Source organism: Triticum aestivum, chromosome 1A (genome assembly GCF_018294505.1).
Source record: "Triticum aestivum cultivar Chinese Spring chromosome 1A, IWGSC CS RefSeq v2.1, whole genome shotgun sequence".
Classification (NCBI taxonomy): domain Eukaryota; kingdom Viridiplantae; phylum Streptophyta; class Magnoliopsida; order Poales; family Poaceae; genus Triticum; species Triticum aestivum.
The window spans coordinates 445,933,778-445,947,519 of NC_057794.1; the positions used below are offsets into that span (position 1 = coordinate 445,933,778).

Genomic DNA, 13,742 nt, shown 5'->3' on the forward strand with positions numbered 1-13,742 from the left:
GAAGAATTCTCATCCTAAAGAGTAACAAAGATTGGAAGAGAGAGCAACTTGTGGCTGCGCACAAACTTGCAGCTTATGCTAGAAGTAACGACAATTTTTTTTTATGATGGGCAGTGTGCCAGCGCCACCTAGGGCTTGTTCGGAAATGCTCCAGCTCCACCGAATCCTCACCTCCCGCTTCTCCATCAGAACAGACGCTCCTTGTAGAAAATGGCACTAGTACAAAGATGTTCGGCAGGTAGCTTTGCTCGCGATTCGGGTGGAGCTGGGCAAGGAAACAGGAACGAGCAAGTTGGGCGTGGCATGCGAACCGTTTTCACTTGGCGGTGGCAGTTTTTTCGTAATTCTTATCAACTCCTTGATTTAAGGATCTAAGATCTCAGAAACAGCAGCTCCGCAATTTTTGCCTGCGACCAGCTCCACTTTCCATTTTCTACTTCACGAAGTTTACACGTTCGGTGTCGCTCCACCAACTCCGGCAACGAAGCCCAGGAGCGGAGAGCATCCGAACACGCCTTTAATATTTTTTTTTCATCAAACACGCCTCTAGTATAACTGATGTAATCTTGAAAGGCTGTACTCCGGGTACAAGTTATATACGGAGTATAAAACTCTCTTTTCCCTAAAAAAGAATCACGTTAAATCGCACGAGGTTTTCTCCTTTGGGCTCATTTTGCTTTCGAAAACCAAAGCGAAGCCACAACCGGAGGCGCTGTCTTCAACCCCCGATTGTACCCCAGCGGCCCAGACGGTGGACCCCACCTGGCAGTATCAGCACTCTGCTTCCCCTCCCTCCCTCTCCCTACCCCCGAACTATCCCATCGCCCCATCGCCCCAAACCCCTCCCTCTCCTCGCCTCCCCACCCCACCCCGACCGGAAATGATGAAGTCCCTCTTCCTCTTCTCCGCGCACCCCGCGCCGCCCCTCCTCCCCTCCCCCAGCCTCCGCAGGCTCCTCTGCCTCCGCGCCTCCTCCTCCTCCACCTCGTCCCGCCCTCGCCCGGGCCGCCGCTCCCCGGGCCCCGCCCGCCCCCGCCCCCGCCAGCCCCAGCCCTCCTCCCTCTACGCCCGCCCCAGCCTCCTCACCATGGAGCGCGACCGCGCCGCTCGCCGCGCCGACGTCGACGCCTTCCTCGTCTCCCTCGGCGTCGACCCGGGCGAGCTCGCCGGCCTCGAGCTCCCCGTCACCGTCGACGTCATGCGGGAGCGCGTCGAGTTCCTCCGCTCCCTCGGCCTCGGCCCCGACGACCTCGCCGCCTACCCGCTCGCCCTCGGCTGCAGCGTCCGCAAGAACATGGTCCCCGTCCTCGACTACCTCGGCAAGATCGGCGTCCGCCGCGACGAGCTCCCGCACCTGCTCCGCCGCTACCCGCAGGTGCTCCACGCCAGCATCGTCGTCGACCTGGCGCCCGTCGTCAAGTACCTCCAGGGGATGGACGTCAAGCCCGGCGACGTGCCGCGCGTGCTCGAGCGCTACCCGGAGCTCCTCGGCTTCAAGCTCGAGGGCACCATGAGCACCTCCGTCGCCTACCTCGTCGGCATCGGCGTCGCCAGGCGGCAGATCGGCGGCGTCATCACGCGCTTCCCTGAGGTGCTGGGCATGCGGGTGGGGAAGATCATTAAGCCTTTCGTCGAACACCTTCAAGGCATTGGCCTGCAGAGGCTGGCCGTTGCAAGAATGATCGAGAAGAAGCCGTATGTCCTCGGGTTTGGGTTGGAGGAAAGGGTCAAGCCTAACATTGAGGCGCTTCTGGAGTTTGGGGTCAGGAAGGAGGCGCTGGCATCCATTGTGATACAGTACCCTGATGTTCTTGGGGTTGAGCTGCGAGAGAAGCTTGTTGAGCAGCAGAGCTTGTTTGAGTCCAGCATTTTGGTCAGCGGTGATGATTTCGGAAGAGTCGTCGAGAGGATGCCACAAGCTATTAGCCTTGGGCGCGCTGCGGTTCTAAAGCATGTCAACTTCCTCACAGGCTGTGGCTTCTTGCTGTCTCAGGTGAGCAAGATGGTCGTGGGGTGCCCCCAATTGCTCGCACTGAACATGGATATAATGAAGATGAACTTCGAGTACTTTAAGAATGAAATGGAGAGGGATTTGGAGGAGCTGGTTGAGTTCCCGGCGTTCTTTACATATGGCCTTGAATCCACTATAAGATATCGGCATGAGATTGTGGCTAAGAAGGGGTTCACATGCTCTCTCGCATGGCTGCTCAACTGCTCTGATGCGAAATTCGACGAGCGTATGAAGTATGACACAATTGGAGTTGAAGAAATGGAGGATGATAATTCCTTTGACAAAGATAGGTTTGTGGAGCAAGTACAAGATGAGGATGATGAGGATATGGAAGAGGATAGCGATTATGACGAGACCGATGATGAGTTCATCGAATAATCCCCTTCCCAGTTCGTAGTATCTACTCCCTCCATTCGGAATTACTTGTCTCGGATATGGATGTATCTAGAACTAAAATACGTCTAGATACATCTATTTCTGCGACAAGTAATTCCGAACGGAGGGAGTAGTATCAACTGTTAGCTGACAAACTTGCATTTACGTCTGTAGCTTGATGCTCTGTTGTATATGATGCTGTACTGATCACTAGATTGTCATTTTTGAAGGATGTGCTTGATAAACCAAATTGTAGCTTAGAGTTCCAATATATTCAGATATTTCACACATTGCTTGTTTAACAGGGAAGTGATGCAGCATCCATCCTTGTTACTGGCACATTTTGCAGCTATCTCATGTGTATGCGTAGATGTAGAAAGCTGAGCAAACAGTGAACAAATTCCGATGTTACAAGCCCAGTTTTTTCAGACAGAAGTGCATCAGATATGATCCTCTTAATGCCACTTGTTTTTGGTCTGCCAATCTATATTCATGCATTTTGATGTACTGGATTACGACTGTGCAATGGGGAGATATGTTGTCACCAGGATTTGACTATGTTGTGTGTGGATCGATAGAGATTTCAAATACAACATGTGGCTTTGGAAATTCCAAAGTTTATACTAGGATTTGCATAAGTTGTCTCAAGTTGAACACAAAAGTTGCGGACCCCCTTTCAGTATGCCTGGAGAGGAAAACACCACTACTCCAGTTTCCAGATGGTGGATACTCCAGTCCAGAGTTACTGGTCAGTCTGCCGGCGCCGCTTGGTTTGGAATTTGGTCTGTTTCCATCACAAAACTGGAATCCTCTGCCTGGAACGCACGCAAAGAATTTTGCTGGAAACACTTCAGTTCCAGTAGCCCCCATCTGGAGAAATTGCTGCCAAGTGCCAACCGAACAGAGCTGGCCCGTTCTACAGAAACCTTATCAGAAATCACGACCAGAAAACGAACGGGGATCCCTTCCCCCCTTGCGCCACAGCTGCCTGAAAAGGAGAAAGGGAAATGGGCGGAGTCCAGCATCTGCTCAAGCTGAGGATGGCGTCCCCCCACGCCCACCCGGCCACGCAGCCCCTCTCCGCGCTCCCGTCCCTCCTCCTCGCCCGCTCCTCCTCCGCCGCCGCGTCGTCCGCCCGCCCCGCCGCCTCCCTCTCCCTCCCCCTCTCGTGCTCGCGGGCGCGGGCCTACTGCCCAGCCGGACGGCGGTTGCCGGGCGCCGTGGTGGCGATGTCGTCGTCGGCGCCCGCGCCGGGGCCCGTGCAGAAGTCGGAGGAGGAGTGGGAGGCCGTCCTCACGCCGGAGCAGTTCCGCATCCTCCGCCGCAAGGGCACCGAGTAAGAACAGCAGCAGCACATGCTTCATCTTTTCTCGGGCTTGTTATCTGCTTTCCTCATGGAATTAATTACTATGTGGGTTCGTTCTGCGCTTTTACCATACAAAGAATATGATGGTATCTACCATCGCTGTCTGTTCCGATCAACAAACAATGCTCCATTTTCATTGTAAATTTACACACCAATTCGTCAGTGTGATCAACTGCGAATCAGTATGTACTGAACCGTACTTGAACATGTCTAGCTAACCTGGGTTGCCACCAGTACTGGCATGCACACTACTACTGTACAAGTCCTACTCCTATCCTAGTTGCAATGCATCGATGATTTAACAGGTCACAAACGTTGAGTCCTCCTTTGGTTCACAAGAAAAATTTGTAGGAATTCCTATAGGAAATTTTCCTTTAGAGCCCTTTGGTTTGTGGGAATGGATTCATATTCCTATGTAGGATTGGTTCCTGTCCTTCACATTTCAAAGGAGAAAAAAACATTAGCTCAGACCTACTGGAAACATTCCATTCCTATGAATCAAATGACATCACATTTGCTATAGAACTGAGAGTCCTATGATATTCCTATCCTATGAACCAAAGGAGGCCTGGCTGGTTTGCAAAAACTTCTGAAGCAGTTAGGAAAGCAAGAGTCAAGAAAATAGGCATCCATTTTATCTGATACAAGTTTGTCCTGTTCCTATCCTGCATAGCAATTGCAACTTGGCTCACAAGATTGTCCGAGTCATGCAGTGTGCTTTGTTATTGAAACATGACTGCCAGATTGGTGTCTTTAGAATCTAGATACACCCTTTTCATGAATATTAAGCCCATGTACTACCGCAATACATACCGATGGTTGTTCACAAGATTAAGTCGTGTACTATGTTTTCTTATTGAAACAGGACAACATGACTGCAAGATTGGTGTCTCTACTATTTAGACCCTTTTTCCAGTCTTTAGTATGTACCTTCCTACTGCGCATGTTTTTATTAATCAGTTAATGAAGCATTATACTCCAACATGACATTGGGAACAACCACATAACAAGGGTGTGTAAAGTTATTATAGTGAAATTAATTACCATAGTGTATTGTGTGTTACCACCTCCCGAGGCTAGGCTTATTCCAAAACCACAACCAAATTCCAGGCAACCAATTTGAGAGCGAACTAGAAATTTCTTTTCCACAAAGTTGGAGAACCGCTTGCACAAATGACTGTATGAATCCAAAATAGCAAGTAAAAAGGTTGTTTTGACAAAAAAAATCAGGACACAAATGCTACCCAACAAAAAATATACTTGGTCTTTTAAGTTTGCTGTCAAGATCTCAATAGAAACTACAAAATATTTTTTTTCTAGTAACATTCTAGTCTACAATAGCAGCAGCCAGATTTCGTTATTATGTATTGTACTTTTCTTAACAGATCTGTTTATGTATTGCCGACACGGTCTAGTATAGCAAGTTAAATTTTTACCTGTTCTTGAAGCAGGGACAGGTTCATTAGGTGAACTATCAGAATATCTAGTAATTTACAATATGAAGCTTGAGAAATATGGATAGGTGCTTTATCACAAATCAATTATTACTTCACATTGTTTTTGTATATCTGTTGATTAATCTGGAACCTGCAATTCAACCAAATACATACATAAGTTTGGTTTGATACTGGAATGGCATGTGAGCTGACTGTATCTAGTCCATATCCTACATCCACTCCAGCATTTTGTGCTGCCCTATATACTGGCCTATGGTTCCGTTTTGAAAAAAAATACTTGTCTATGCTATGGTTCCGTTTCGAAAAAAAATACTTGTCTATGCCATCTTACATATGGTAGTCTGTTAAACTAACAATAGCGTAATTGTGAAAAAAAAAGAGCTTACATGTGATAAATTTTCATTTGACTATATTTGTTTCAGGTATCCTGGAACAGGTGAATATGACAAGTTCTTCAGTGAGGGTATTTACGGATGTGCTGGCTGCGGAACCCCCTTGTACAAATCATCTACGAAGTTCAACTCAGGGTGTGGTTGGCCAGCATTCTATGAAGGATTTCCTGGAGCCATAAAACGGACGGTACGATTCTCTCATACATTCCCAGTGGTTTGACTAGGAACCGATGCCTTTCTTCTCCTCTATGCATTCCATGCCCTGATGCTGACGGCGGTGACATTTCATCGTTTAATACTCTAGGCGGATCCTGATGGGAGGCGAGTTGAGATCACATGTGCTGCTTGTGATGGGCATCTGGGGCATGTGTTCAAAGGGGAGGGGTTCAACACGCCGACTGATGAGCGACACTGCGTCAACAGTATCTCACTCAAGTTCGTTCCGGCCTCTGAAGAGGCTAGTTGACTGAGCTGATGAACATCTATATGAGAAATGGAAACAAAATCTTTTGTGCAACCATCATAGTGACTGCTGGATGTCAGAACTCAGTACTTTTGACAATAATGCAAGCCCCAAGTACCGATGCTCGCTGCTAATTTTGGCAGTATATACTGTTACATGTGTAAATTCTAGGTTTTGTTTTCCCTGTGGAAATTAATAGTGAGATGTACATTTAAAAATAAAGCCGCCTGAAGAATGCAGCTCACGTTGTTTCCCTTTGTGCCCAACATAATATCTTAGTGATTATCCGCAATACACCAGTTCCTGTGCAGCAATAATACTTTGATTGGCAATTAATAGTCTGTTTGGCAAATATGTCAAAACTGCCGACATTTATTAGAAATGACAAGTAATATTTGAAACATCCAATCTAGTGTAGTGGTTGTTGCAAATAAAAGCAATCTGATCGTCCACGTCTCGGTTGAAGCACACTACAATTTGTGATGTTGCAAATATTCTCCATCAACAGCTGAGAAATGGACACGTTGCGCTTTTGTCTTCACGAAGATGATACAAGTGAGATGCCTTCAGCATGCAGCCTGATGATATGAAAGCAAATATGTAGGTTCAGTTTCATGCCAACTGCAAAAGCAATAGCATAATATTTGGAAACAAAGTGCACTACTAGGTTTCATAAGCTTTAATCATTAGTATATGTAGTTATGTACTATGCTTATGTACCTGTACGAAGGCACATGAAAGTATTTCATGTTTTCTGATTTTTGTTTCTGCTCGCCTCACATGCTTTCAAGGCTTGTACATCTGCATTTGACCGGAGGTGACAAAAAGGCTGGTTAGATCATCTAAGAATTTGAAGTGATGACAACTTCAGTTTATGAATGTTATTTAGTGTACAAGACAACAGAAAATATGTATGAATATAACCATCAAAGCGGGAACCTCCCTCTCTTCTTCCTTAAAAAAAAGCTACATTTGTTCATTTATTTGAGCACCACATAAGGTACCTGAAATCGCAACATCTACATTTGTTAATTTATTTGAGCACCTCATAAGGTACCTGAAATTGCAACATCTCCCCTTGGGTTACCCCTTGAGTGAACATCTCCTTATGGCAACAAATCTTCCATAAACAATAAAACCACATGTGGCTGCAAGTTATTGTTACTAGCAGTGGCGGAACTTAGTGGAGAGCAACCTGGGCCATTGCCCCCCCAGCCCATGAGAAAACTAGCATATATCCCCTAGTATTCAGCCCATATGCCAGTTAAAATCAGCCTAAAGTCATATTTCTTGCCCCTCCACAAAATCAGCCCAAGCTCCGCCACTGGTTACTAGTAGCATTTCTATATAATCCCGAACATGATATGAGATGGGTTCTAAATTTAATCTTAATGCCTGATGCTGACGAACATGGGAGAAAGCCTCAGGCATGATCAACTTCTTTTAAAAATTCAATGTAGGATGCCACACGTTATTGTCAAGCACAAACATGATGAATTTCAGCACATGTAGTCATATAACTGGCACCACACATGCCAGAAGATATACTGACCAGACGTCGTTACCTCATGATTTATCTTGGATGGTTCTGGTTCTGGGTAGCATTTCAGCATTTCTTTTTTTGAAAAGTGTTCAGCATTTGGTATGCTAGCACTGGCTATAACAACGCTAAACTGGGCAATGTGATAGAGCAAGGGAAGGTACCAACATCTCTTCTATCCCATATAGCACTGCTTCTCTTCTAGATAGAATTTTATAAAATGAGGAATTATAAGGATTTCTGAATCCACATCTGTACTACTTAAATCCTTTACAGTTTTTGCTTCAAAGGCAGTTCAACCTGAATCTCGAACGTATAACACTTAAACAGGTCCAGGTTTTACTTAATTCCAAAACATTGAACAACAAAGTTAGCCCCAAAAGCAGGGTGGGTTACCACCTCGGTAAGCCGCAACGGAATTGGCATCTACGAGGAAGAAAAAGCGAGGGGAAAATCTGCGGCGATGCTTACGTGCTTGGCAGGCCTTCCAGTTGCGGTCGGACTCGGAGAGGCAGTCCTGCAAACGAGCCAAGGGAAGAGCGGAATCAAAGGTTTGATGGAGCAAAGAAGAGATTCGCGTGCAGCAGCAGAGGTCAGGAACAGGGGGAGAAGGCGAGGGGGGCTCAGGGCGGTGCCTGGAGGGAGAGGTAGAGGGCGGCGCACTCGTTGAGCTGCTTCACGCTCTCGTCGTCCTCGTCCGCGTCCATCACGTGGAGGGGGGCCGGCGGCGCAGCAGGAGGAGGTGGTGGTGGCGGTGGCGCCGCCGCCGCCGCTTCCCTGGCGTTGCTCGAGGAAGAACCCATTCGAACCAGGTTTCGGCAGTTGGTTTGGTGGCACCTTCGACCAGTCGCCTCGTGAATTCGGTCGGTCGGCTTCGAGTCTCCGGTTCACGGCAAAGGGCAACTCTGTTTGCTTGTTCGGCTTCCGTTGCCTCGAAAGCGTAAACATTGTTTGATTTGTGCAATGAAAGAATACGCTTCCGTAGATTCCTCTACACGCACCTAAAAAATATACTTTCTTTCTTTTTTGCGGTTGAAAAAAACCTTGATTATAACATATAAACGCACACACGTACACGCTGCACACATACTCACACGTACTCACACATGGCCTACCAATAACCTGAAGATTCGATGAAAAAGAAAACCCCTGAAGATTCCCGCAAAAAAAAACCCTGAAGACTTTATTCAATTTAAATATAAATACAATGGTATTGGTATGATATCTCACTTCCACATAAGCCTAATTACTGCCATATTGTCCTGACTTTTGAGTGTCGTGGCTTAAAAATGATCTACTTGACCTATTGAAAGTGGGATAGCTCTACTCTATAAGATTATCTTGCCTCTTCTTAGGAGAAAATAAGAATTGAATTGAGAACCGAATGTGTGGCATCAACCCTCATATGTGGTTACGAGCATTTTTTGTGCATATACTAAGTTTTTCCAACCCTAGCCGCTGCCTCGGGCCCCCTCCTTTTCTCCTGTCCGGCGGCCTTGTTGACGGTAAGAGGAGTTGGAACCCGCCTATCTCATTTGTCTTTCTCTTAGGTTCTATTCCCTGGCGGTGTCGACGAGGTGGTGACAACAATGTCATGTTTGAATAAGGTCTCTCTGATCTCTCCCTACCTCGACGATATCTGATCCGATGCCGATGAAGGGTTTGTGAGAGATTGTGTCATCATATCTGTTAGTTCTTCTCGGATCTTGGCAGTTGGTGTGTCTACCAAGAAGAGCAATTGGTTGGCTACTGGTGCGATGCCTTCAACATCTTCTTCCGTGTTGTTCTGCGGCATGGTCAGATTTCTTCAACTCTCTGGCCGGTGGTGATGGATTGCATGCCTGTACTACACGGGTTGATGCTCCAACCGATGCTTCTTCAGCGACTTCTAGATCTCGTTGCAAGTAGCGAGTGGCTATTGTAGTATTTAAAGCCTGGTATGGCGAGGGTGTTTGTAGGTGTCTCTTTCCTTTACTGTTGGTTCAGTCTGATTTTTTAATCTCTGGCGAGCGGCAATCAATCGGCAGAAGAAGAAGACCAGTATGATTTTCGTTGTAATATTTTTACTGATCATTTTGTGTCATGTTTCTCTCTGGATAGCTACTTTTGCATTGCTTCTTTCTTTTAGAAAGGGGTAGTTCTCATGTAGGTTGTTTTTATAAAAGTCCCTCTCATTATTGAACTTCAGTTAGAGTTACATCATCTAGTAAGTGAGGAATGAGGTCAACAGGAGGCTCATCAAGGAAGGAATTACAACAGTGGCCCTTGGCTCTACGCTAGCTCATGAGCAACCTCATTTCATTCTCTAAAGCAAAGCACAAAATTAGTGTTAGGGAAGTCACAAGCTAGATGGTAGCAATCATCAACAATCGCAGCTGCAGGTCCCATTGATCTTCCTCCATCATTCATTGAGTTTCTCAGAAGCTTGTTACAGCTGGCACATGAGCAAGTATTAAGCCGTGTCGAAGAGCAATTGCTTAAGGTGATAGAACGTCATAGCACATCTCAATCTTTGAGTTGCCTGCACAGATAAATTCCACATCTCGTAGGACAGCACACCCCCCCCCCCCCCCCCCCCCCCCCCGTGTTCCCCAGGATATCCTGATCGGAATATGCATGCACATTTCCCCTCGGGGATAACTACGGGGCGTGGTTTTTCCCGGGCGTAGGTGCACCCGAGCGAACAGTAAATTCAAAAAAATAAAACAAAAAACACTTCTTCTTCGGTACAACCCCCGTAAACACATCAACGGTGGAGATCTGTTTATACCTCTTCATAATAAAGGGTAGGATGGTCTTTTCTGATTCTTTTTAGTTGGTGATGATCTTTTTTTCGTCAGCATGTATACGACACCCAACCCCCGCTGGACTGGGCCGCTCCCAATGGTGATGGCTATAGTAAGCGCGCGCCCCAGTATTCCCCAGGATATCCTGATCGGAACACGCATGCGCATTTCCCCTTGGGGATAACTGCGGGGTGTGGTTGCTCCCGGGCGTAGGTGCACCCGAGCTCTGAAATTTCAGGAGATGAAACATGATCAAACATTTGATGTTTTTGCAAAGTTTCAGCCACAAATACAATTCGAGCTCTTGCAAGCGCGTTTTTATTTTTGAAGTGCTGCTATACGCTATCTTCATGGGCCGGCCCAATCTGATGGTCTCCTGTACGTATACGACTACACACCATACATATACATACAGAAGTAAGTACGACATGTGAAATGACTATATTGCCCTTTATACGTTTTAGAGGGTGGTTGTACCGAAGCGGGTCTGAAAAAAATTCTAAAATTTTAGGACATCAAACATTTGATGTGTTTGCAAAGTTTCAGCCACAAATACAATTCGAGGAGCCCTCACAAAAAAATTACTGCTCAAAAGTGCACAAAACTTTGAGCACTGATATATTTTGTGAGGGCCCCTACAAAGTTTTTTGTGGTTGAAACTTTGCAAAAGCATCAAATGTTTGATCATGTTTCATCTCCTGAAATTTCAGATTTGCTTGATTTTGTTTTGTATTTTTTTTCGAATTTACTGTTCATAGGAGTAGAAAATTCACCTTTGGTGCTTCAGACGCAACAAAGTTCGCTTTTAATGCTACTTCTCATGTAGGTTAATTAAGAAACAGAATATGATTTCTATGAAAAAATGGGTGACACATGAAAGTGTGCTATATATAAATTGATGGCACTTCATTTGCAACAAACGTTGTGCCAGCAGCAAAACTGAAGTTGGGACAGTACCACTTTTCCCTCCAACAACACTTTTTCTTCGATAATGCCTCCAACAGCACTTAATTTAGCCAAGAAACCCCGACAGAAGAAATCCAGGAGTATGTCATGGTCGATTCACGCGTAGACGCAAGTACACGGCCAATAATCCATAACTGAAGAAAGAGCAATCAAGGACACGCTAGTCAAAAGGCATGCATACACAATGTTTTCTAGGACAAGAAAATAGTCCATTGCTCATTTGCACTAAAGCTCTTCATGTTCAGTTAACTTGATGAGCCAACAGCACCACTCAAGCTTATCTTACCTCCCCGAATAATGTGGTCAACTCAACCTTATCCCCGAAGAAAGATTATTAATCAAGAGGGGCAGCATGCATAGCCTTAGTTAATTTGGTTAGTTAATCAAGAGTATCTTGGTGGAGGCCTTAGATGCCCTTGTTTTTGCAGGTTGTTTAGGTGAGTCTACTCCATGGTCGTCAGACGAAGCGAGCTGCTTCTGCTTGGAGACTAATGGCAGAGTTGTGATGCTGCATCTTTTCCTACTAACTTAAGCTCCATCTGGGATCCGCCCAGTCTCAAGTTGGCCATGCGATATTTTTCTTCCACCATTGTTCGTTGTTGTTGTGCTGGCAAGATACAGATCAGTATACTACTATGGCCACTGAAGCTGCAACAACTTCGTACACTTGGTCAAAAGCGTACCTCTCCCCCCGCTTAATGCCCGGACCTGGCCTGCTTCTCTCTGACCAGATAGAAGATTCAGACGAGATGGCATGCAGAACAAGTGTACATGTGGCTTCCAAGTGACAGTACTACGGACAGTGTGGTTCAGCTCTAGCAAGTGCAGCTAGTAGAACAGTTATTTGTTTTTCACTTTATTTGCTGGCTGGATGAGGATTAGAGGTTTGATAACTTTCACTTGTATCTTGATCAGAACACAACAAGAACCCACTCTAAGACCACCCACCCCAAGATGCAATGACCATTTGTTTTGTCCGGCGAAAAGGGAGGAACATAAACCACACAAGGTCAATGACCTACTAACATAAGCACAAAGTTGCATGCTCCATGCACAATATTCTAACACTGCCTTCCATGATCTCACATAGGTGTGCAAAAGAGAAGGAGTTTGAAGTACAGCATGATTGCTTGCACACGTAAGGATTGACATGACAGAAAGGGGCAATTTCTTCTGTACTACTGTTATTGAGGGTCAAAATGGATGACACCATCCACAAGGATGCGGCTGCATTGTCAGTTACAACTGCCCATGGACTTTTGGCAGGTCAGCCTAGTACTATGTACCTGCTTTCCACCATGGTCCAGTCGGCCCAAGTTAGGGTTCTTGACCTGGGAGGAGGGGTAGTACAGAAATAACTGCATGGAGGACTTGGACTAGTCTAGGGTCACAATCTTGAATTGTTATCTCTTTACGCGGCATATGGATTGTAGAGTACACTTGTCCTTCCAAAGTACTCCCATAGTGTATGGGAGTACTTGGTAGGTACATTATTGGTGACGCTATGCACTTTTGTCTCCCATGGTAATAATTGAGTGCACTTGATCTGTAGTTTCATGTAGGAGCAGGAGTGTTTTGTTCAAAGATAACACACTGATTTTATGAGGTCACAATATATTGAAAACCTGAGCTGATATAAATGTTTGGAATTTTGGCTTGTCTATAACATGGGGCAAATCAAGAAAGAGAGTGAGAACTAGGCTCCATTTGGGACTGCCATGAACTCTCCTCTTTACATATTAGTAGGTTTGAGCGCATATTTTCTACATGTTACAACAGTAAATTTACTGGCATTAGTAAAGATTGTCTAAGATGAGATTTTACGACATAAGCTATCCCTTGCACTTTTTTCGACAAGGTGGAAAACCCTCGGCATGGCGATTGATGCACAAATCTATATATTATTTATCATTGAACCCAATGCCAACAAATCATTTAAAACATAGAAAAGAAAACCCAAGGCCATTGCCCATCAACATAGGACGTGTCTCGTGGCAACATCTCCAAAATCCTACCAAAAATTCTATGACCGCTAACCAATACAACATTTGGGAAGATAACTAAGGGCGTAACATCTAAGACAATGCGTCAATGCCTGGAAAAAGGAATCGCCACTCGCACGTCAGATCAATGGCTATCGCCCTGAAGCAGAGCTTCAAACCAACACCTTCATTAAGTTAATGATGCACAGACGTGGATGCTGCTTGGTCAAGCTAGAAGGCTAGATTGTGAGTATACCCTCGGAGATAATACAACGTTCCGTCAACCACCATAGTCGCCATCATGAAATTGCACAAACCATCAACTATTGGGGTTGCTTTTGCACAGAACATCTACTCTTTGGGTTTGTTACGCAAAACACCGACTGGTGTAATCCATTGCAGCT

The 13,742-nt window shown here is 45.7% G+C and overlaps 3 protein-coding genes across 3 annotated transcripts; 2 read left to right on the forward strand and 1 right to left on the reverse strand.

The window, feature by feature from the left end:
* Positions 1-842: 842 nt before the first annotated feature.
* On the forward strand, positions 843-2,708 carry LOC123055132 (transcription termination factor MTERF4, chloroplastic). Its single transcript, XM_044479075.1, has 2 exons — positions 843-2,411; positions 2,524-2,708. The coding sequence occupies exon 1, from the start codon at positions 881-883 to the stop codon at positions 2,387-2,389; it is 1,509 nt and encodes a 502-aa protein (XP_044335010.1). The 5' UTR covers positions 843-880; the 3' UTR covers positions 2,390-2,411; positions 2,524-2,708.
* Positions 2,709-3,295: 587 nt separating this feature from the next.
* On the forward strand, positions 3,296-6,321 carry LOC123055140 (peptide methionine sulfoxide reductase B5). The gene is made up of 3 exons (XM_044479090.1): positions 3,296-3,722; positions 5,632-5,788; positions 5,906-6,321. Exons 1-3 carry the CDS (start codon positions 3,394-3,396, stop codon positions 6,065-6,067), a joined length of 648 nt encoding a protein of 215 aa, XP_044335025.1. The 5' UTR covers positions 3,296-3,393; the 3' UTR covers positions 6,068-6,321.
* Positions 6,322-6,368: 47 nt separating this feature from the next.
* LOC123055147 (uncharacterized) lies at positions 6,369-8,508 on the reverse strand. Its single transcript, XM_044479103.1, has 4 exons — positions 8,240-8,508; positions 8,076-8,121; positions 6,785-6,865; positions 6,369-6,642 (listed from the first exon to the last, which is right to left on the reverse strand). The coding sequence occupies exons 1-3, from the start codon at positions 8,405-8,407 to the stop codon at positions 6,810-6,812; spliced, it is 270 nt and encodes an 89-aa protein (XP_044335038.1). The 5' UTR covers positions 8,408-8,508; the 3' UTR covers positions 6,369-6,642; positions 6,785-6,809.
* Between the last annotated feature and the right edge of the window lie 5,234 nt (positions 8,509-13,742).